Source organism: Puntigrus tetrazona, chromosome 4 (genome assembly GCF_018831695.1).
Source record: "Puntigrus tetrazona isolate hp1 chromosome 4, ASM1883169v1, whole genome shotgun sequence".
NCBI classification, from domain to species: Eukaryota; Metazoa; Chordata; class Actinopteri; order Cypriniformes; family Cyprinidae; genus Puntigrus; species Puntigrus tetrazona.
The window spans coordinates 5,917,009-5,940,283 of NC_056702.1; the positions used below are offsets into that span (position 1 = coordinate 5,917,009).

General features: G+C 37.9%; 2 protein-coding genes and 1 long non-coding RNA gene across 4 annotated transcripts; 1 reads left to right on the top strand and 2 right to left on the bottom strand.

Moving 5' to 3' along the window:
• Nucleotides 1-495: 495 nt before the first annotated feature.
• LOC122342718 lies at nt 496-5,908 on the top strand. Its single transcript, XR_006250637.1, has 2 exons — nt 496-528; nt 1,743-5,908. It is a non-coding gene; the product is annotated as an uncharacterized LOC122342718 (long non-coding RNA).
• braf (B-Raf proto-oncogene, serine/threonine kinase) lies at nt 3,637-20,364 on the bottom strand. 2 transcript variants are annotated; one of them, XM_043236751.1, is made up of 20 exons: nt 20,113-20,364; nt 16,217-16,318; nt 15,574-15,837; nt 14,516-14,619; nt 14,316-14,418; nt 13,960-14,108; nt 13,389-13,508; nt 12,155-12,314; nt 11,771-11,810; nt 10,985-11,104; nt 9,665-9,798; nt 9,457-9,574; nt 9,280-9,364; nt 8,656-8,832; nt 8,481-8,527; nt 8,236-8,354; nt 8,024-8,155; nt 7,622-7,756; nt 6,698-6,851; nt 3,637-6,599 (listed from the first exon to the last, which is right to left on the bottom strand). In XM_043236751.1, the coding sequence occupies exons 1-20, from the start codon at nt 20,278-20,280 to the stop codon at nt 6,577-6,579; spliced, it is 2,454 nt and encodes an 817-aa protein (XP_043092686.1). In that variant the 5' UTR covers nt 20,281-20,364; the 3' UTR covers nt 3,637-6,576. The 2 variants fall into 2 exon arrangements, with proteins under 2 accessions (XP_043092686.1, XP_043092687.1); XM_043236752.1 differs by lacking the exon at nt 10,985-11,104 and having other exon boundaries at nt 20,113-20,359.
• A 1,305-nt stretch (nt 20,365-21,669) lies between these two features.
• Nucleotides 21,670-23,007, bottom strand: mrps33 (mitochondrial ribosomal protein S33). Its single transcript, XM_043236019.1, has 3 exons — nt 22,824-23,007; nt 22,385-22,605; nt 21,670-22,304 (listed from the first exon to the last, which is right to left on the bottom strand). The coding sequence occupies exons 2-3, from the start codon at nt 22,597-22,599 to the stop codon at nt 22,199-22,201; spliced, it is 321 nt and encodes a 106-aa protein (XP_043091954.1). The 5' UTR covers nt 22,600-22,605; nt 22,824-23,007; the 3' UTR covers nt 21,670-22,198.
• Between the last annotated feature and the right edge of the window lie 268 nt (nt 23,008-23,275).

The window sequence follows — 23,275 nt, forward strand, 5'->3', positions numbered from 1 at the left end:
TGAGTAAATACTGTCTGTCCAAACCCTTACTGCACACATCACTACATGAACTGGGACTCAACTAGTAGTTTTAACCTTTCTTTATGCGACAGCGGCCCTTACATTGATTGCTTTCTTCTTTTCCCCCCTCGATCTCCTTACTTGGGGGAAAGAAAAAAAAAAACAACACCACACTTTTGAAATATGAACCTCTGTCCTCTGGCCGACCACCTCGGCTTTGCATTTTCGCGTAACGGGCCACAAGAGGGAGCCGGTGATCCGTCGCAAGCCTTCATGCACACTTAACAAATGTGGAACATGAGTACTTGAATAATTTATGAACGCACGTGTTACTTGGGAATATAGTAAGGAAATGAATTTGACACAACGTTGAGTCTGATGAGGCTGTGACACGACAGCTGGCAGTAAAGCGAACTGCATTTTTCATCCGCTCCACAAGGCGGCAGAAGCGCCTTTCAGAGACGTCGAATCCCCGACTGATCAGAAGACGTAGAAACCTGGGAAGAAAACACAACAGTTCGCGTCAATGTGAGTTACCGAAAGCTCCCATAAACACAAGCACTACACGCGTTCACCCAACGAACGTTAGTCGAAACGAAACATGATACTTTGAGGCTATTGGAGTCGGTCGATCGTTCAATCGACCACAAACACGCTGATAGTGTTGAAATAAATGCAGTTGCGAGATTATCAGCAGAATGCATCGTTGCCGCAGTGCTCACATTTAACGCAAACGATCAAAATCTACTTGGCAGGCGGAGAACATTTGCAACTGTACACATGTAAAGTGATTTAAAGAACAATACGGTACCATGTTTTGTGATCGAGCGATGAAAGGCGGGATTAGCGGGTGTGTTTACGTGCTGTCAAACAGTGTGATTGATTAACGCATCGGGCCAATGGGAGTGGACGACGGCACCGCCTCTCCTTCCGCATTGGCTGTTTTTTTAAGAGGGCGGGGATCCTTACTAGTTGAACCAAGTGATTCGAATCGTATCGCGAATCGTTTGATTCAGAACAGGATTTCGAATCGGATCCCGTATTGGGATTCGAATCATTTGAGTCAGAACCGGACCGTTTTTTGAATCATTTGATTCAAAGCGCGACATCGTAGCGTTGCGCGAATACTTGTATCCCCTATGCTAACCGCTTAGAACGTATGGAATTGTATTATTTTTGTTTCCCATATCCACATAGCCACAGATCTCTTGTCTCAAGGTCTTGTCTCAATTTCACTCTTTGTGTGATATTACAATAACAATCACAGCTGGCTCTAAATCGAATGCTTGTGCTCAAGGTTTTACATCCTAAATTTGCATCCTTACATCTAAAAAAGCCTGTATTCACACCTGGGCTTGAGGATCCCACAGGATTCATCAGTGCTCCTCTTAAATTGATCAACTCATTCTAAGCTTGAGCCTCATTGCAGGGTTAGAAAGATGTGTTTATGAGATTTTATAGAGAAAGATGCTATGAATTGTATATTGTATATACTCATGAGTGGTATATTGTACAAAATAAGACATTATGGCACAAGTGATAAAAGCATTATTCTAATCAGTTTATAAGATTGTCATATCAAATAATATGAATGACACAACATTGAGATTTTTATTTTGTACAACAAATCAATTAAGACAGTTCAGATATTGATATATTGTGTGCTATTTTCTGAGAAAAAATAATTGATTCTATAACTAAATCAGGCATATTTGACTGTGTGTAATTCATACTCTCTACAGGTAGGTGGCAGGTTAGCAGTTCAGGTGACCTACCTTTCTTTGTAAGTGGGAGGAGCCTGTGAATCTCCAGCTGTGACAGGTAAGAAATTTTCCCAGGATTGAGTAGCATTTTATAACGTGAAACTCAAAATTGCTGCCAATTATAAAACTAGTATCCACACTTTTAATTATTTTCCCATCCTAATGTGTACCACAAATTATTCAACATATACAACAAAGATGTGCTTCTCTGGGTTACAAAATGCAGTTTGTTTCTAGAAAATGTCAAGATCAATGCCAATATCTGGTGAGTACGGCATAGCCGAGACTGTAGAAACACTTTCTAGTGCGCTGGAATGTGTGCTGCACTAAAAGTGTAAGAAAAGCTTTCAGCTGGAACAATGCACGCCTTCAAGGGTTATAAAATCACCCTCTGGAAAAGTTCCCTCAGTCTTTTTGTTTTTGTAAACCATTTTACGATCCTGCTGTAAAGTTACTGCCCCTTAAAAAGCATCACACGGCAGTAACTTTACAGCAGAATTTAAACAAGTTAGATGACCTCAGATCCACCTCTGACCTGATTACATACAGTTTTTCATGCAATGCTAAAATATATGTTCTACATAAATGGCAGATATCTGAGAGAGTTGTCTGATAAAGAGAGATTACGTTTCTGTACAAATCTGGGCATATAATACATTTCCGCAGACTGGAAGGAGGTCAAGGGGCAGGTGTACATGGTCCACAGGCTGGGTGTAAAGCGACGGGTCAGTGTGTCGGTCAGTCTTAAGCGCAGGTTGCAGCTCGAGCACACAATGTGGTTTGGACAGCAGGACTGCAAAGGAGTGTGCTTGGGGTTATTTGGGGAGGAATGATTTTTGGAGGTTGACGGCAGGGCCAAAGCAGATCTTTTGGTGGCACTTCGCTCTCCTAGGCGGTCCAGGGATCTTCTCAACTCTTGCTGTGCACCTTGTACCCCAGCTAGCTCCCGCTGATACTGAACATCCAGCGCATGTAGGGTCCGCTCAAGCTGCAGGCTCTGACGCCTCTGAGCATTAGCCAGCGAACGCTCTAAGAATTACATAAAATATCAACCAAAAGATCTGAATAAACTAGCCCTTATTGGAAATTGAAAAGAATACAGTAAGTTAGTGTACACATTTTTTTACAGATACCCCGTTCATTATGTCTTTTCCTTCTTGACAGAGAGATGAAATTAGACATGCCACACTCATCTGGAAGACATGAAGATATGCAGGATGCAGTGACAAATGCTGAACAGTTGAGAGATCATATGTTTTTACCTTTTATATAAAGTGAATATTGTAACATTAAATTCACATCTTTCAGCAGGGGTGGTATATAGACAATACCACATTTAATTATTTAAAATTGTACATATGCAAATCACATACATCAGACACTAATTCTGGAAATTTTGTAAAGTTGTTAAGAAAATAATACATTAATGCATTTACTCACCCATGGATGGACAAGCATTTACTGTCTAGAAGCATCTTAATGTAAAAACCCACCAAGCTCATTTCTGTGAATACACAAACTTTTCCTCTCCTCTTCAGCCTAAAGATAGGGGGAAAATGCTTCTGAAAGTGAGAGTCTGTTAGGTAACCTAACTTTTATAAAGCGACACAGTCTCTTAAAACAATAGATTTGAAGGGGCCAAGTAAGAAAAGAGTGGGCAGAGCTAGTGAGAGAAAGGCAACTCCTCTTCAGCTTTACAAAAGAATGCAGAATATAAATCGGAAAATCTATATTGCAAAAAAATAAAATAATAATAATAATAAATATATATATATAATATAAAATCATAAATATAGCATCAAAATCAGTGGTAAATGTGACAGCCTTTAAAATCAAACACACTGAATAAAACAAAAAAAAAAAAAACATTAGCCAGTTTTCATGCACTTCTTTAATATATCAGTTTTTCATATTCACAACAAATACATTAAGCTCTTTTCCTTTTATATAATACAGTCTTAAATATTTTTACACAGAAATATTTTCTCAGAATTTCATCTATCAAAATGTCTTTTCTTAACCTTTAAGTTGAAACATTTGAAGTCATTTCATTGTTTTTATCTCCATGCCTCCTAGCAAACGGACAGTACTTCCTTTGTACAGCTATTTACAGATGAAAAGAGTCTCCCAAACATTTGTATGATAGTTCTCACTTGAATTAACTTGCACTGGGGGGGGAGGGTTAAAGTGCAGGCAAGGCAACAGAAAGGAATGTGATACGGACGTTTTTGTTGAAGGCTTTAAAGCAAATAAAATGGGGGATTTGGGGAGTGAAAGAAAAAAGGCTATAGAGAATCTATATATATGTGTGTTTATCTCCGAGTTGTAATTAAGCAGGTCACCAAGTATTCCAGTCAAGAAGGATCAATCCTTCACAAGTCAGACCTCTTCAGTAACATTCCCATAGAAAATAAATACAGCATTCTTAAAATACACCTCTACACCGTCTCCAGACGCAACCCACGTTAGGTTTGCCAGCTTAATCTGGTAACAAGTTCATTCAGACGTCTCGTCAAAAACTATACATGTGAAAACAGTGACCACCGTCACGAGCCCAAAGGATCCGTGGAGCTCCTCTCTCCTTAATGGCAAGTTTAAGTGGCGGAACCAATTCACAGAGCATCGTCCTTATAAAAATAATCGAAAAAGAGAACCAAAATAAATAATTCAATCCATCTCAACAGAAGCAAGAAGATGGGGCACGTGTCCTCACTTTTGTAACAGAGCACGAGTGGCGAACCAAGCGGAGAGCCTCGGTTATCTGTGCAACATCAAGCATTTTGTGGAGCCGAAAGCAAAAATGCGTCATTTCCTACGAGAACAAAAAAAAGGAGCCGGAGCCACTTATTTCACTACGAAGAGGCCGAAATAACAAAAAGCATCCCTACGAGGGCACTTCCACTGTCCACAGTGTCTAGGTGAACTTCAGGGCTACACAGTGCTAGTGTCACTACAGCCCAAAGCTATGCTAGAGGGTTGACGCAGAAGTCTTTGGACCAACTTGAAACGAAGAGTCGCCGCTTTATCACCTGTTCGAGTCACAGGGCGAATCGATTTGGTCGAAGATCCAGATAACCGTTCTCCGGCAAATGGCGAAGGTGGACACAGATGGCGTTAGGAGGTTGAATTAAGCTTTGGTTTTTAGTGTCCCATGGCCCTGCCTGCTTTTGAAATCGATTTTCATTCATTTTGCAATCCGGTAACCATGCTTTAACCTCTTCATATGACAAAATATATTAAGTCTTTAAAAAGGCAAAATTGCTTATCTGCATCAGTCATTTATACAAAGTGCACAGACACACTGCGTAATGTCCATTTCAGCAAATCACAGAATGAGTGAGAGAAAATATATATGTATATATACACACACACACACATACACACACACCTCTCTGAGAGTTCGAAACACTGAACAAAAAGTAAAACAATTAAAGCAATATAAATTAATGTAACTTTGCAGGCCTGCCTGTCTATAACACAAGAAAAACTATATGAAACTTAAAAAAAAAAAAAAAAATGCTATGACCCGTGAACAAACATATCGGAATGAATCCAGCGGTGCAAGGTCCAAAGAGTTTTCACATGACTCGGATGGATCGAATCTCAAAAAACAAAAAAACAAAACATAAAAATAAAAATCTGTTAACCGTTATGGCCTAAAAGGAATGGCTTCTAATAACAACAGTTAAGCTTAAAGTTGTAGTGAAAAGTACAGAAATACATCTGAAATACGCCCACATTGTTACTCCATAGCAAGGCTTCGTGTTTGCTTTATACAGTGGGTTTTTCTACAAGAAACTTTAAATAATATAGCCTTTGACTTATTCAGAAACATAATGCCAGCTACTATAAGGAGGTGAAACTAAACAAAACTAAATCACATTCTCTAGAAGCGCGGAAACCGCTTTGATTGTGCCGATCCAAGAGAGGCTAAAAACATTTCACCAGGCTTCTTTGCGTGGGACACGTGAAATGCAAAATAAATAAAAATACTAGAGTTTGCTTTGACAAATAACTAAAAGCAAAAGAACCTACAGAATATTCTAGAATATATATGTATATATAAAAAAAGAGGTCTTTTGATGGTTGCTTCATTTACCACTTTTCACAAACTATATCTGTAACTGAAAAAAGGGTCTGTTTATCTACAACATGTCACCCTTAAGGGGAAAAAAAAATGCTAATGACCAAAGAAATCTGTATTATTAGTAAATCCAGCCACAGGCGACATCTCGTAACAAATTCTAAATATCATTCAAGTTATCTCCTGACATTCAGCACCTTTCCATTCCATGACTGCGACTTGACGTCCTCTCTCTTATGCCAATTTTCCCATCATTCCATGCCACTGGGCCCTGTTTTCTGATCGGCCAGTGCTGTGTGTTCTTCCCCTCCAGGGGCGGAGCAAAGGCGGGGCTTCTGCTTCCAATATCATTCATCCCAAACCCATTTATCTTCGTTATTGGGGAAAGATTTTCATCCCCTGCCAAAATCAGGTTGGGTTTGTTTGCGTTTTTTCTTTCCAGTGAGCAGCTGTTGGTTTCTCACGCCAGTCGTTTTTGTTATACGCTGCATTATCGAGCTGTCCTATGTGATGTTTATGACATTTTTGTAAAATCAGCAATGACACCCTGCAGAGATCATTTTATTTTAAAGCAATTCCGTTGAGGCCGTAGCTCTTCGGGTAAAGAGGAAGAAAAACAGCACATTCTTTGAAAACTAGTCCTTTTCTGTGTTGTTATGGATGAACCCACCGTAGGAACACAAGACGTCGTAAAAACTGACAAGGGATGGAGTTTTAGGATTTGCAGCACTATTTAAATGCTGAGAATTCACCTACAAGGGGACACAAAGGACAGATGTGTGTCAGTTTCATACTAATTTGAGCAATACAAAGTAATAAGGTGCCACATTGTTTGTGTATGTGAACTTGCCATAGCCACCAGCCTGGATAGGTGTCTTGGGGGAAGCGCAGGCATACAGGCTGAAGTCCTCTGTCTGGAATCCAGCGCGGTTAAGGGACGGTTCAGAAGCGCTGCGGTGGATCTTGGGCAAAGAGCGTGCCAATAACTCAATAGAGGCCAGGATCTGTCATAAATAAATAATGCATGTTAAAATAAAAATCATAAGAGCATGTGAGTTTGGTGCTCACACTGCACATAGCGTGACCAAATACAACTAGAAAACTAAAATAATGATTTATAGTAATAATATTAATGCACTTTATTTAGTTATTTCTAAAAGAATAAACAAAACATGATATAAAGTATGATAATGCGATTTTAAAATAAAAATAATACTTCTGTTTTTTTATTTATTTTTTTAAAACAGGCAACAAATGTAAATATATGTGCATTTTTTTTTGCATTAACAGCTCTCAACAATGTTAATGCGCAAATGAGCAGTCTGAACCATTTTTGTAATGTATGCAGATCTGCGCGTCACTTATGTGCAACCTTATTATATCATTCTTTGAATAACATGACCTTTTTTATTTACTTTTTAGAGACAAAGCGCAATATATCATGAGTGAAAAAATAAAAATGTATTTTGCCAATTTATTTCAAGACAAAACCATATTTTTTTCTGTAAACCCCTATTTATCAAGAAAAAGAAATAAAAGAAGAAATGTTTCCCCCTGCTGTACCGAAAACATACCAATTTTGTGTATCGTTAACTAATAATGCACACATACATATTTTACTTCTACTGGTAGCAAACTAATTCAAAGCTGCATTCTGTTAATGCCATTCGGAAGCCATCTTGTGGCAACACACCTTGACATAAATCTGCATGGCCTTGACAGATGGCAGCCAAATTGGAGAAAGCAGAAGTTTGACAGGTGTTTGCAACATTACCTGAGGGAAAAGAGGTCTCTCCTCTCGCTTTTTCTTCAGACAGTCTGCCATAAGTCTCTTCATGGCCTTGGGGCAATTACTGCGCACTTTGCTCAGGTCAGGGGACAAGTAACCCCGGCCAACCATGAAGATAATCTGGATGAGGAGCGATAGGAAATCAGATACAAGCAGTCATTTTCAGGCTACAGACTTAAAGTCATATACATCCTCTTACAAGTACGTAACACATATGGCATATTATAATTCAAAACTGATAAACAAAAAAAGCACAAGCAGTATTGATGTTTCATGCATTTAATCAAATTGTGACAATTTGAAATATCTCAAGCCGAATTCCACCTAGTCATCGTTTCAGCGTCTTAAAAGGTTAGTTCACCCAAAATACACAACTAAGAGGTTCACCTGATCTCTGTTGTTGATGTTAGAGTAAGGCAGAGCCCCTGACATGAGCTCATAGAGAACAATGCCAAACGCGTAGACATCCGACTGGAAACTGTATGGGTTTTTATCCTGCAGTCTGATCACCTCAGGAGCCTGAAGCAGATCAGCCAAGATGCAAATGTCAGTACACAAAAAAACATTTCTGATGTGTTAAGACGTGTTCCTTCACTCACCATCCACAAGATCGAGCCAGAAAGCTGCTCAAACTGATGCGAGCCGCTCCAGCGGGATTTCACTGTAGCCAGACCGAAATCACCAATCTTTACTGTTAGGTCCTCATGTAGAAAGATATCTAGGGAGGTGGTGTTAAGGCTAAGAGCATGTGGGCGCACACATATATACTTATCAATAGCGACCTGAAAAGACTGATTCATGGATTTCTATATTCCTAGAACAATAAATATTTTACAAAGGATACTGTTACTCTTCAGATCTCTATGGATGATGGACTTGGCGTGCAGATAGCTGCGGATATAATGATTTACAAGCATCATAACCTGAGCAGTTGAGTATCTGATGGCAGTAGGTTGCACACACTCGAGTCAAGACTAAATGGATTCTTTATTATTAAACATTGCACGGGTGTCACTCACTCCATGCCCTGAGCTGTCTGACGGGCAATGTCAATCAGCTTGATCATCTCAAACTTGGTCTCGATGATGTGCAGGTGGTGGTAGAGACTCGAGCCTTCACACCACTGTGTAACAATAGCCAGCTGGGGTTTGGTGGTGTAGCCCATGAAGAGAAGGATGTTCACATGGCGGGTTTTCCTGAGAGAGAGATGTTTTTAAAGATTAATTCTGGTAATTAAGCCATGCATTTTATGATTAAAGGTGTTGTTTTTTTTTAAGAAATGAACAATTACGTTACAGTCACTGAAAGGAAGTGATTAACCCTTATGTTAGTGCTTTATTTTAGAGAATATTTTTTACAATATTTTTTTTTGTCAACAATTGGTATAGTTTAATTTGGCTATTTTCATCAAATAAAAAAACTCAATATAAATTTATAACAAAAAAATGAGGTCAAATTATTTTATATTAAATTGTTTAATACAGTAACATTTTTTTAAACCCTGTTACCAACAACTGGGATAGATTAAATTATTATTTTTTTATATATATATTAATTTTATACTTAAATTTGATTTAATTTACAGTTTTTGATGGTGAAAAGTGAATACTGAGTAAAAACAGTGAGTAATTTTAAGCCCTCACCTGAGGACACCCACTTCATTCTTAAAGGCCTGTAGCTGCTGTGGAGTGGGAGCTGTGACATTCAACATCTTTACTGCCACATCACCTGAGGAGGAGGAAGATGAAGACACACATTTAGCCTTTCACATTTACATTCCTTCATCATCTTTAGACCAAAACTGTTCTCTGAGGACCTACCGTGCCACTTTCCCTTGTAGACTGTTCCAAAAGAGCCAGATCCTATCCTCTGTCCCAGGGTGATCTGACCTTCTGGGATCTCCCAATCATCGCTCGAGTCCCGTCGACCCAGGGTTTTCTAAATATTAGACAAAATAAATGTCGAAACCCATCCCGAATGAACCTTGAACTGGACTAACTGCGTCAAGAAAGGTCAAGAAATCTTCACCATTTTATTGCGGTCCTCTGACGAAGACGATGGCTTCCTTTCTCTCGGTTGGCAGGGTGATTTGGACACCTTCACATTGGGCAGGGAACCAGGCAGGGAGGCAGGAGGTGTGGCTGACAGGCCTGTGGTGGAGCCTGGCATTACGAGACGCCGAGAAACAAAGTAAAGTTACTTCGATGGAAAAAAGGAGAGTCAAAGAAGAGAGAGACAGAGTAAGAGGGGAAGGAGACAGGAGGAGAGGAATAAAATCTTAGAGAGTCACATGGGGGAAGAAAGAGAGGAAAGGATCACGTCACAGCCCATGCAGTGTGAAATAAAAGGGCCGTGAGCAATATATGTCTCGACTGAAATATACTATCAAATCCTGAGCCACACCCCTTATCCCTTCTTCCCAATGGAAAACCAAAAAGTATCCCCAAAAATGTCACATAGATACGTGAAAGTAGGGATTCAAACAAATCATTGTGGCAGGTACCAGTATTCTTATTGGTAACTAAAACTAATTAGTTTAGTTAAAATAATAATATTACTGTTTAAAAAAAAAAAAAAAAAAAAAAAAGAGATGAAAATCTTAAACTTAAAACAATATCTGTTATGTTGCCCTAAAAAGGAGCAGATATAAAATAAAGTGGATTAAAATTTATGGATTACTAAATCTGGAAAAAAAAGTAAATATTAATTTTTATATAAGCATATAAAATTACAAAATCTTAAATGAAAACAAATATAGAAAATATGAAAATAAAACCTAATAATTCTAAATATTAACAAATGCCATTTAAAATAACACTGTCCAATATAATAAGCCAATAACTGATTTAACATAACTGTCAATACTAAAATAAAAAATAATTTTTTAATTGAGTCACTTCAGGCATCGTAATGGACACTATAAAAAAATATGATATATTACTGCACTCTTTTTATTTTGTGTGAACTTAAGATTACATGTTATTATTTGTGTTTCTAAAATAACCGTTTTGGATAATGGCAAGTTGCCTAAATTAAATATATATATTTAACATGGATTTATTATTATTTAAAAGGGGGCCTGTACTTCTGAATTGTCTGACACTTTGCTTTACTAAGTGGGTAAAATGTATCGAGTTGATGAAAAGTGACTGCAGCCCATCAAACGTCAGTGAAAGCACTTGTGCGAGAGAAGTGGCAGAGAAAGTGAGAATTTAAAGGAGGAGGAGTGAAATTGAAAACACACAAGGTGGAAGACAAACACACAGAGACAGACAGACAGACAGACAGATAGACGAGCAAACAACGAGACAAGGTGTGGGACACAGCCACGCACAAAGGCCTAGCTACCTCTGAACACTGGCTCAGGCTCAAAATCAAAGACAATGTCATTGGGGTGGGAGGACAGAAGGGGGCTTGAGGTCCGTGTTCGGTTCTTCCTCAAGCAGCGGGCTGGGTGTTGCGAGGGGGCTGCAGGGGGGAGAGAGACAGACACGGGATCACTGGCCCCCGAAGCTCAGGTGCACTTCCTGTCACCCACTACCAAAATCCTGTGTCTACTCTCAGAGGTTGTTCAGAGAAGATCAAGTGAATTATAGGTGACACAGAGCCAGTTTCTCATTATTTGTGTATACAGTCTGTCCTTAAAGGGACAGTTCACCCTGAAATGAGAACTCTGTTATCAATTACTCTCCCTTTGTTTTATCAAAAAGAGCAGCTCAAATATTCTTCTAAACATCATCTTTTACCTTCCACAGAAACATAATGGTTTGGAACGACATCAGGCTGAGTGAATGATGACCGAATATCCATTTTTGGGTGAACTGTCTCTTTAAACTTAGTTCTGGGACATGTTTTGAAGAAGCAGAAAGGAGACGGGGACGGGTTTTGAGAACACAGATTAGGAATTAGTAGTTTACAGCAGGCCACTAGTGATTAAGAAAAGAGCTGAAGCAATTCACAAAGCAGGCAGGGGAGAGAAAGGCCTGTTTGTCAGCTTTTACTAGCAGGCAGAGTGAAATGGATCAGCTATCCCAAACTTCTAAGGCCAATGACACAGAGATAGCACAAAGACATGGGATGACGGAAAGCCATTTGAATTCAGTGTGTACGTTTTCTGTTTCGGACAACACTTACCTCCATCTGACCTCGGTAAGCCTTGATCACGGATCAAATCCTGTACAGAAATAACACAGATTAGCAGGGACTTGGGGCAATTTTAACATTTTGTGTTTTTTGCTCGCTACAAATGTGGGTATAAAAAAACCTTTATATTAAGAGACTTAAAATAAACGACATATGGTTGAAGGCACTTAATAGAAGAGCATTTCATAATAAATAATATGAATTAAAATAAATAATAACGCATTTAAAATATGATCAATAATATCTATTAATATTACTGGATGCTAATTTTTCAGGTAGTGGAAAGTAAAGACATTTGTAAGTAGCATCAAAATGAATGAAATCCTTTTGATAAAAAAAAAAAAAAAAAAAGCTGTCCAACTGTCCAGTTCTCACATCAATGTTGACCGGCTCGATGGTGTTGATATGGACGTTAGGGGCTGAGGAGGAGCGATCCCTCTGGCCAAACTGGTTGCGGTGGTCTTCCTCTCCAGGTCTAAAGGACTGTGGGATAGGGATGGATTTGGACGGGGACACAGTAGGATGGCACAGAGACCTGGAGAAAACAGAGGCAGGAAAGTACAATGTAATTCTGCACAGTACACGATTAAAAGCCACCTACACACTTCAGTGTATACTTAACATGACCCTTGCAGTTTCTCAACTTTAGTACACTTCTCGGCAAACGTAAAATTTATATGTTGAAAATAAAATATAGAACTATTAGTGCTGTCAAGTGATTAATCACAATAAATTTAATCCAATATAAGTTTTGTTAACATATGTACGTGTGCTGTGTATATTTATTATTTATATATTACTACACGCACATGCATGCATGTACTTCAGAAAAATTATTTATGCTTTTATTAAACGGATGACTGGAATATAACTATGTAAATATTTTCTAAATATATACATGCATAAAGAGTATACACAGAACACACATATTATGCAAATAAAAACTTATATTGTATATAAGTGGTCAGTGAATGAGGTTTTTTTTTATGGAAAAAAAAATGAACACTTTCATTTAGCAAGGATGCAGTAAATTAAAATATATTGAAAAGACTTTTTAGAAATTTACAAAAGATTTCCAATAAATCTATTAAATTTAGTGAAGAAACTATTATATACAAAAATATTAAGAAAATCAGTTCAACATTGATCATTTAGAACATTTATAATAATTAGAATTAGAACATCAGACATTAGAATGATTTCTGAAGGATCGAATATACTGAAGTAATGGCTGCTGAAAATGTACTTTGTTCATCACAGCAATAAATAACATTTTAAAACATAAAAACAATTAGTTTTTATTAGTTAATTTCACAATATTAACTTTTTTAAGTGTATTTTGCTGATAATATAAATGCAGCCAGGATCAACATAAGAGACTTCTTAGTTAAAAAAAAAATCATGTATGCACTGCTCATAAAAACAACATTAACATATTATAAAATAAATAAATTAGAAATGTACTTTACATTCACTGTAAATATGTATATAAATCTAATTTTACTTACGTTAACATTTAAAATAAATAAATAAATGAATAAAATGGTCTTTCTATACACATATATTTATTCTATAGTCAATAGAGTGCAGATGTGCACTAAAATCTTACCCAGTGGACTCGGATGGAGGGAGGGAGGGGCACATCTCTGACACGGGTGTCGTGCCCTCCGATGACGCCTCCTCCTGGGTAATGGGGTGGTGCACCAGAAATTTTGATGCCAGCAATAAACTAAACAAAATTTATAACATCAGTACAAATACATTGTGCATAACCAATTGAGCAACCTATAAACAGGATACACTGTAAACTATTTAAATACTAGTATGTAAGAAATAGTGCTGTCAAGTGATTAATCACAATTAATAAATTGTTTATATAATGTGTGTGTGTGGTGCATCTTTAGTATGTATATATAAAGTACACACACACATATAGCATACATTAAAAGTATTTACATGTACTGTATATACTGATATTAATATAATATCCTAAATAAATATATTTCATATTTTACATATTTATAAATATATTTACCACTTATTTCGTATGCAATTCAAATAATTTATTATTTAATTCGACATATTATTCACATGCTTTATTTTACTGTGCATCACGCATGGAGCAAATTTCACCCTTTTATGCATAATGCAGAAGTGAAAAATGTCCCAAGAAGACTCACTCCAGCTGATCGTAGTTGACACACATGAGCGGGACCTCTGTGCTGCAGCGCTGGTGGAACTTGTAGCCGCACGTCTGGCAGCGGAAGCCCTGAAACAGCAGCTTCCGGCAAAAGTCACAGAAGGCCAGCGTGAAGAAGGTCTTTCGCACCTGTCGAGTCACCAAATAACACTCTGTATGTTTCCAAAAAGCCATTATATATATATATATATTATGGTCAATGTGTATTTAAGAGTAAAATCATAAATAGAAATGACCACACCAATGACATGTCAACTATTGGCTCTAACGTCCTCCTTTTCTGTCATTCTAGGTTTATTTTAAGCCATAGTTTGTGGTCAGTTTTATCATACTCACAAAATTATGGGTCGTCAGTGGCACATTCTCTAAAACCTCAACATGAAGCTCCTCTCCCGTCAACCAGGAAATGTCTGTGTCCCAGCCAATGGGCTTCTTCTCCCTAATGTGGCCGGGGCGGTCATTAAATATGTGCCATAGCCTTGGCTTGTTTGTGGAGTAAATGATAGTTACGTGTGCGTTCAGAATACAGTTCTTACCCATCCTGAACCCTGTAAACCGCACAGCATTCTGGGATCAGGCCTCGCATCATCAGAGCTTTCTTTAAGGAGTCTCTCACCGTCATCCCACAGCGAGCTGGAACCTGAAACACATAAACCACTTCCTCCAGTCACTTTCTGCTCCTTGCGTCTGGGTGTGTTTGATTTCTTGGCTCTAGCTCATTCTGCCTCTTCTTTTTGCTAAACCAACAGAGACAAGCTGAGCGCATAATCAAAATAAAGGGGGTCACCTACATTTGCTCATTTCCCATGGAGTCCCGTCGCTCTACATCTGGCTGGAGTTGAAATTCCTTCCTTTCTAAATCCTGTCTGTACCTTTACTGTGAAGTACCGTCAAAATATCCTACCATCTACGTTTATGTGCAAAATGCAAAACTTCAAAACATACAGACAAAATACACCCGTTTTTTTTATCAGATCCCTTACCTATGTTCTGTCATTAGACCAGCATCATTAATTTTATCAATTATTAATTTAAGATTTATCACATAAAGCTACTGTATAACTTGGACTGTTTTCCATCCTACTTTTTAGTTTTGTATATCAGAGAAAAGCCTGGACAATCTGCAAAATACCTCCTTTTTTATTCTTTTAGGTTTTTACTAGTACTGTAACATTTATTTGCATGCAAATGAAAATGATTTGAATTATGTCATTAATTAATCATTCACACTTAATTATCTACATATAAAAGTGAAATAGGATGGGCATTTTCCAAAAACATTGCATTCGAATATTTGGGCTCATAAAAAAAACTAATATTTGTTTATTTAAATGATGCTTAACGAGAAAGTAGTTATTTTAAATTACGTTTTTGTGACGATTTTTGAATAAGCTTATGATTAGTCACGTTATACATAACACACTACATGGTCACATTACAACTGCTTGAGATTTATAATTTACTCCCTGCATTTACGGCCCACAAATCACAGTAAAATTCGAACAGTGTTTTTATTTTAATAATCACACACCGAATATTCAAACGTTTCACCATTTGTGCACACCCCTAGCAATGAACAAGAACAACAACTCACCACTGTCCTCTGTTTGTTGGGCAGGAAAACCCTTACGATGGGTTTCTGGGGTGAGCGGGGATTCCCTCGTGTTGCGTCTGTAGGGGTTTGCAGGACAGCCAAGGTGTTTGGGGCGGTGGGGGCGCTCTGGGCGCCCGGTCCCTTTACATCCAGCAGGGTGGGTGTGGGCGAGGAGCAGAACTCTGTTCCGTTCCCAATGGCCTCCAAAAGCTGCTGTTCCCGCTGCTGTAATGCATCCAGCTTACTAGTGTACTCTTCATAGGCCTGTGGCATGGAGGAAATAAATCATTAATACTTTATGAACAGGTTTCACAAAAAGTTTACTAATTCTAAATACTTCCATAAATAGTAAATGAACTGTATTTCAATTAATTTCTCCTACGAGCTTATATATGGATTTCTGCACTATGCTTGTTGCAATGCATTATGGGATCGATACTTTTTGACTAAAAAGGCATTTTCACCTTTTACACTTAACTTGCTGTGTTTTTTCAATATGTCTACAGTGCCACCTAAGTAGGTAGCTTACTAAAAGGTAATTGTAACTATAGTTGGCATAAAAAAAATTAAGTTACTTTATTCATGATATTCTTCATTTATAACATCAATTATGTGACAGCAACTCTTTGTTGGGCCAACTCACCTCCAGGTATATAGATGGCGGATTGTGTTCTCCTCCAAACTTGTCTAAAAGGGCTTCTAGGTGCTCTTGGGTTAACTTAATCATTTGTTTGATGTTCCATATCTGCGAAGAAAATTAAGAGCTAGCAAACCAATTTTCCCAGCTTCCTTTCTTAGCTGATTCCTAGATATAAAACTTCATCATACAGGAGTAAGTACTTCATGTCCAGGCTAAATCTAATAAACAGAATAATTTGCTCGTCTTCACTAAGCTGTAAAAACTGACACTGACGGCTGTTTCTAGCCCTGCCCACAGAAACTGTGATATAGTGATTAAATCTGAGGTGTGAAGTAAACAGACAGTGAGCATCAGCAAAGAAAACACCGCAAAATGTTGCAAATTAAACAGAGTGTGTTTTTTTCTGTTAAAATACATTGTCCAGGTTTAAACTTAAATTTCTGAGACAATTTGCTGCTAAAACTCTTTCGAAACCTGAAACGGCGATATTGTCTCAACCAATGGCGTGTGTGCTGGGGGTGGGACCAATGGAAACAGGAGATCTTCAGGAAACAATTTTTTTGGCAACTGACCCTTCGTGGAGACCTGCGCACCTTAGTTACAGTTTCCATGTCCGCAAGTATATAATAATGCAATGTCTTTATCACCGCTTAGAATACATGTATAGAAATATGTTGCAGGCCTTATTAGTAACTATGACGTGAGTTTGGAGTTAAAAAGTTATTAAACGTGGTATCTTCACATGCTTTCAGAAGGAGCGGTATTTACTACACAGAGCTGTATTCCACAGAAAAGCTACGCAAGCAATTTCATAATATCGATATTACTTATATTGATGTATAATGCAAACGATACCCTCTGCAATTTTTTGCGTAGCTTGTCAGAGAACTATGGCACTGTGTTGTAAATGCTGTAAAATCTAAAAGCGGGCGATGGAGATTAAAGACTGATTTCTCGAGTGCACTGACGTTAATTTTCGTTAGACGCAGATTCTGCATTATGATTGGTCAGATCGCCTGTCAGTCAAACTTGCTGCGAAGGGTCAATTCTGTTCTGTCACTAAAGCCACAAAACGACAATCATCACCTATAAGAGTTATTTCTGACATCCTGAATGTACATTTTATGCAACTTTATTCTACAAAATGTGACATTCACAACCCTAATATTACTATTTTTAAAAATCTGAAGCTTTATCAGGAGATGGACGATCTAAAAATGATTTGTTGCAGAATTTAATTACAACACATTTTAAAAACCATTGAAGTGCCTGAGGTCATAACTGTTGGCAACCGCAATTTGGAAAAAAGTACTACCACATCCAATATTATAAACTTTTCTGTCCTAATTTAAAGCACTACAAAATTACATCTAAGCGTTTGCTCAAGGAAACATGCAAGCAATGCACTTGTTCCAAATAGCCAATAAACATTTTTCAATTTTGCCAAGCAATACAAGCAGCATCATAAAATACTCCAAGTTCACTGGAAAATGTCCCAGACGAGTAAACAGTCTGACAGTGCTACAAAGCTTTACAAGTAAACTTTATTATGATCACCATTTGGAGAAACAATTTTCCAGCAGACTGTCAAGAATGCCTTAAAATAGCACATTTAAGTGCATCTAACTTTAGTTCTGATTAAAAATCCTGCATTCTGAGAATCAAGCTGCCACTTGATTCCTAATCAACGGTGCAGAAAAACTGGCTCTACTAGTCAAATTACTGCTAAAAAAAAAAAAAAAAAAAAAAAAGGCTAAAAGGGATCAGTGACAAGGGACTTTCTAAGTATACTTGCCGGTATAAACTCCTGACAGACAAAGATTGCTGACAGTTTCTTAAACTGACATTTGTTACAAGCCTTTCTTTTAAAGCAAACCCCATGCGGTAATAAACTGCGTGTTTGCAACATGATGCAACATAACCGAGACGGTTTAAAATAGCTCAATACATGTGAACAAAAAAAAATTGCAGCCATATCCAACTTCTCTACAAAGTGGCCCAACAATGAAAATTCTGCCATCATTTACTCATCCTCATGCCATTATAAAGCTTATAGCTTTCTATTTTATACGTAGAACCCGGCAGCAGAAATTTGGAAGAAAAAAAAAAAAAAAACTGGAACTTTTACACTTGAAAAAATATGCATTGACTTGTGAAGTCATATGATCACTATGCAAAGAACAAACAAAAAACTGATTGATTGAATGATTTGTTAATAAATTGGGTTGAACCGATTCCCAAACTCAATTCGATCCGGTTTTTAACTCACCGGAATATAACGATACTTAACATGTATACTTTTATGATGCTTTTGAATCTCTTTCCCACCATAAAAGCTCCACTGTAACTGAACTAAAACAAAATGACATTCTTCCAAATGTATCTTTATACAAGTCATACAGTTGTAGACCTATACAGTGAGAAGTTTATGTTTCTTCAACATTCAGGTCAGTAACGCAGCAATATAAAAGCTCTCTTAATATGCCGAATATTCAAGATTCTGGGTCAACGTACAATTTAGGATCTCCTATTGCAAAAGAAATTACTGAGGAGTTATGATGTGATGTCTATTGTGGTTATCCATCAATAAAACAGTTAATCGAATTAAATCATGTTACATTCTTTAACAATACGGCATTTTCACTTCAAGTGTGAGCAAAAAAGGTATTCAACTAAATATATCCTACATATAGGATAAACTTAAAATGGAAAAAAGGAGCAAACAAAGTCCTGTGTATAATCGGACAGTATAACGCTGTTACAGCAGCCAGCAGTAAAATTAATCTAATTACCACTAAGCACTTCTACAACGTTAACTTAGACAAGCTGCTCTTTAATCCAACTAGTCTGGCAACAAAACAGGTAAGCTGTTTCCTGAATAACCAGGTTTGTGACCTGTTCCATGACGGTGTAAACTTTCTTCACTTTCCAAACGGAACATAAAGGACGGATGCACCGCAGGAAAATCCATGTTAAGTCGGACAGATAGTTTTAAAACACGGTAGATGGTTTCTAGATAGCTTGAGAAGGATGAAACCAGCTGTACTCTATCAAAACACAGCTACCTTTTAGTAAAACTGGTTTTGGATCAAGGTAGCTGGTTTCAAGTGTGTAGAGCGTCAACTAATCAACTGTTTCTCGAACACTGTATATGCTCCAACCTGGTCAACAAGGCTCCTAAATGCAGTTAACCTTACGAACTCAAACTGGACGTTCCTGCAAGGTGCAGAATGTACCACGAAATAACCCAGTGTGTACACTGAACAGCAAAGGCCCCTTATAGCAGCAGAGGCGATTTGTGCAGACAGTCAGCTGACAGCTTAGAAGAAAGATGCACAATGCAATAAATTTGCACGGGATCAAAAACAAATGCAGGACGTTAGCAGGGCCCAATGCACGAGCACAATGACATCACTGCAGATTTAAATGTAAATGTAAATGCATTCGAACGCAGACTCGCGCCAGCTGGTGACACAAAGGAGATAAAACAATGCACGCGAGCCTTTAATATTCCCCTTCGCGTCTGTAGTTCCCCCATTAATAAGATGCATCGCAAGGTGAGATATGTAGCATGCATGCTATGCAGCGGGGTCGGGGGGGGGAGGAAATAAAGCCAATGAAACACGAACAGGCCTTATGATAAACATTGGCTCAGAGAACTGCAATGAGAGAATTATAAATGGCGTCATTCGGAAATGCACCTTGCGAAAATGCATAAGCGCACGATATGAGATTCGCTCCGCTACCAATACGTGTGTGTTCGTGCATCATCTCGCCCCCTGCAATGCATTGCATCCCAGCACGATCCGCGTTACAGCCGGTGTTTCCTGAACATCTCCATCCAGCCCAGCTCCGCTCAACACCCGAGCTCTCCTTCAACCCTGACTCCCCCATTGTACCTCCTCGGGAATGTCCTGTTGACATTCGGGGATCGCCGCTCCTCCGGGACAGGCGGGTTCGAGCCCCGCGCCCAGCTCGTCCAGTCCCGGGTCCCGCTCCGGATCGCGGTTCATGGTGTCTCCGTTGAAGACGGGCGGTGGGGACTCGGCGCTGCTCAACGCCGCCATTTTAAACCACGAGAAACTGAGTGGAAAATAATAGAGGAAAGAAACAGAGAACGAGACAGGAGGGGGAGACAGATTCACCAAATGTAAACCCGTAGAGGGGTAAACGGGGATACTGGACGCCGACCAGTGCACTGATATTAAAGTGTGAAGGATAAAAACGAACAAGTCATGCATTTGTTTGAGCCATGTCGTTCATGCAACTTAAATTATACCTTATTATGTTAATAGCCTATTACGTTGACCATATAATGGCAAATGTTTTATCTAAGAACTCCTAAAAGCATGAATGTATCCAAGCTGTGCATATGAACACACACACAAATATATAAAATCACCTACAATGACTTCAATCCAACATAATCTCACACTATCACGTAGCCAAAAAATAATCTAAAGTCTAGTGTACATTTAATATCTAAATTTCTAAGGCCTCTATCAGCATTGTAACTTCACGTCGCTAAACACTTTTTTTTGCTTGCATTCTTCTGATAGTTCGCTTTTATGACTTTTTAGGAAGTAAGGGCCTTTTTAGTACATGCATACATCCTCAAGACGAACATTTAGTGGCTAAAACAATTCGGCTGAACCAAAATCACAACTATAAAACTTTGATTAAAGTAAATTAAGAGAGGCAAGAGATATTTGCAAGTACTCTGCTATACTGTATAAACATTTATTTACAATATCAATATCATAATTGTAATTCATTTGAATAACAACTGTACCAAATTGCATATTTTTTTAAATAGAGATGCTCTGTATTCTCATATTATACTAAATATGATATATGATAAATATGATAAAGCACATATACACTTTTTAAGTATCTAGCTAAAAACATAGTAACTGTTTCTTTCTATCTTGTTCTTCAAGATACATTAGAAAAGTCTACTCAACATAAAATAATTACTACCCAACAGTGGATTGGAATCTGAATACAGGAATCTGGCTTATACCTGCATTAGGCAGAACAGGCATGTGCACAGGATTATTTCAATAGCTGTAGAGCATGCAAACAATTTTCTTTAGAATAAAGGAACATAAAATGAACATTAATCGAAATTAAAACCGACGATTTGGCTGTAAATGTGGTCACTGTCCCAACTACGTAAGTCACACCAGATGTTCAACTGCTACATGGGATTGTTAAATGCTGCAGTTGTCTTTATGACCCTAAATGTGTGCAAATATAGTTAACACTTGTGTTATTGGCTGTAAATAACAAGGTTCGGGAGCGTAAATTGATTAGTAAAATGTACAGAGAGAGGTAAGCTGCAAGATGGCTTACTACAAAACTAAGAATAAAGAGTATGTTAACATTCAATATTGCTTGAATAAAACAGAAATTTCTCCAAATTGTACTTTAGTTATCAAGTAAAATTATTCAAATACTTTTCATATATTTTAATCAGATGACAAGGTATGGGTCCCACAATCACAACTTTTAACACAAATGCATAATTTCGAACATGTTCCTGACTGACATATTTCCATTACGGGTCCAATGCAATATATGGTGTATTGATTTGTTGGCACAAATGTAACAATTGAATTTTTTTTTTTTTTTTGTATGTAGCCCAAGCTTTGGCCTAAAGGTTTATGGGCACCTTCACTGTATTCTTAGGAAAACAAACATAAGAGGTGTTGGTGAGGATGTCCCAACGTTGCAAACTGGCACAACTCTTTTAAAAAGCAAACAAACATGTCAAGGTATTGATAAATGCAAAAATGAACATTTAATTTCCTTAAGAGACACCAAAAATGTATTCAGCAATTGTGTTTTTGTTTCACCATCATCTCTGCTAATAGAACATGTCACCGCAGTCATAAACGTCCTGTTGTTCATACAGTTTCAGCTTCTTCACCGGATTCTCCATTCATAATGTCCTTTCATAAATAGTAGATGAAATGCGATGGTCTACTTCTTCTTTGTGGCTCTCTTCCCTTCTCCCTTCTTAGGTTTTCCTTTACCCCGCAGTTTCCTCAAGCGCCTCATTTCCTCCTTGAAATCCTGGTGCTCATCCCTAAAACAAAGAACAGTTAACTGAAAAAACAGAAGAATTTGAAGATCAAATGTTCATAGGTGCACTGTGAATGTGCTTACCTGAAAAGCCCCATGAATCTGAGCTTCTGGGTCATTGAATAGTAGATCTTGTGTGGGGGGTACCAGTCGTACACTTCTTTTCTCTGGGCCAGCGGGGGTTCTTTAAACAACTCTACCACTTTCATAGATTTGGAGTCTGTGTGACGGGCCACATCTCCAAATATCCGGCTGCTCAGACGGGCCATACGCAGGGCATAGCTAGACAGACCAGCCATCTTCACCTAACAGAGAGCACAAAGATGAGTGCATTGAATGATAATGTGTTATCATTTCTGTGCATGCTTTAATGGAATATACATAGAAGTTCATAAAATATATACTATTTTAGTACCTTTAATACACAGTTGTGCGTTTTATGAAAGAGTCTGCAGTTACTTTGTATATATAACTACGCTAGTAGATAACAGTGTAAAATATTCGTAAAAATATCTATTCTTACCCTTCAAAAACCCTGAAAGCAGCAGCCGAGGTCCAAAAATATATGCTTTATTATAAAGGCATGTGGACAAACATGAAGTACTGACAAAATGTATTCAGTAACTATTTTGAATATTCGTTTATAGTTAGTTGACAGTTCAACCTTCATACGCTTAAACACACACTGGAGAACGTGAAAAACGCGCACGCGCCAAGCAGGTCGAGCACTTCCGTCTCTCAGGTCCTTAAAATAACAGTAAAATGCGGTTTGATTTGTCAAGCACTGTCCGCGTTTTTAACACTTTGAATTTACCCTGAACAAATTTACTAAAAATCAACGAAAAGAGCCTTTGGTTATACTAAGACTTACTTATGCTCCAGATTTTTTTTCTTTTATTTGTAAACACTACTGCTTAAAGGACCTGGATATAGACTACCATACTCAATTATAAAATAAAAACTTCCGTGTAGGCA

Bases quoted from the DNA above. Each gene is read 5' to 3' on its own strand.
- braf (XM_043236751.1), bottom strand. From the start codon at position 20,280: ATGGCGGCGTTGAGCAGCGCCGAGTCCCCACCGCCCGTCTTCAACGGA. The intron at 14,419-14,515 runs GTAAGAACTGTA...CGGCCACATTAG, and splicing joins GTTTACAGGGTTCAGGATGG to GGAGAAGAAGCCCATTGGCT. The intron at 6,852-7,621 runs GTAATGTTGCAA...TATTTATGACAG, and splicing joins AGAGACCTCTTTTCCCTCAG to ATCCTGGCCTCTATTGAGTT.
- mrps33 (XM_043236019.1), bottom strand. From the start codon at position 22,599: ATGGCTGGTCTGTCTAGCTATGCCCTGCGTATGGCCCGTCTGAGCAGC. The intron at 22,305-22,384 runs GTAAGCACATTC...TCTTTGTTTTAG, and splicing joins AGATTCATGGGGCTTTTCAG to GGATGAGCACCAGGATTTCA.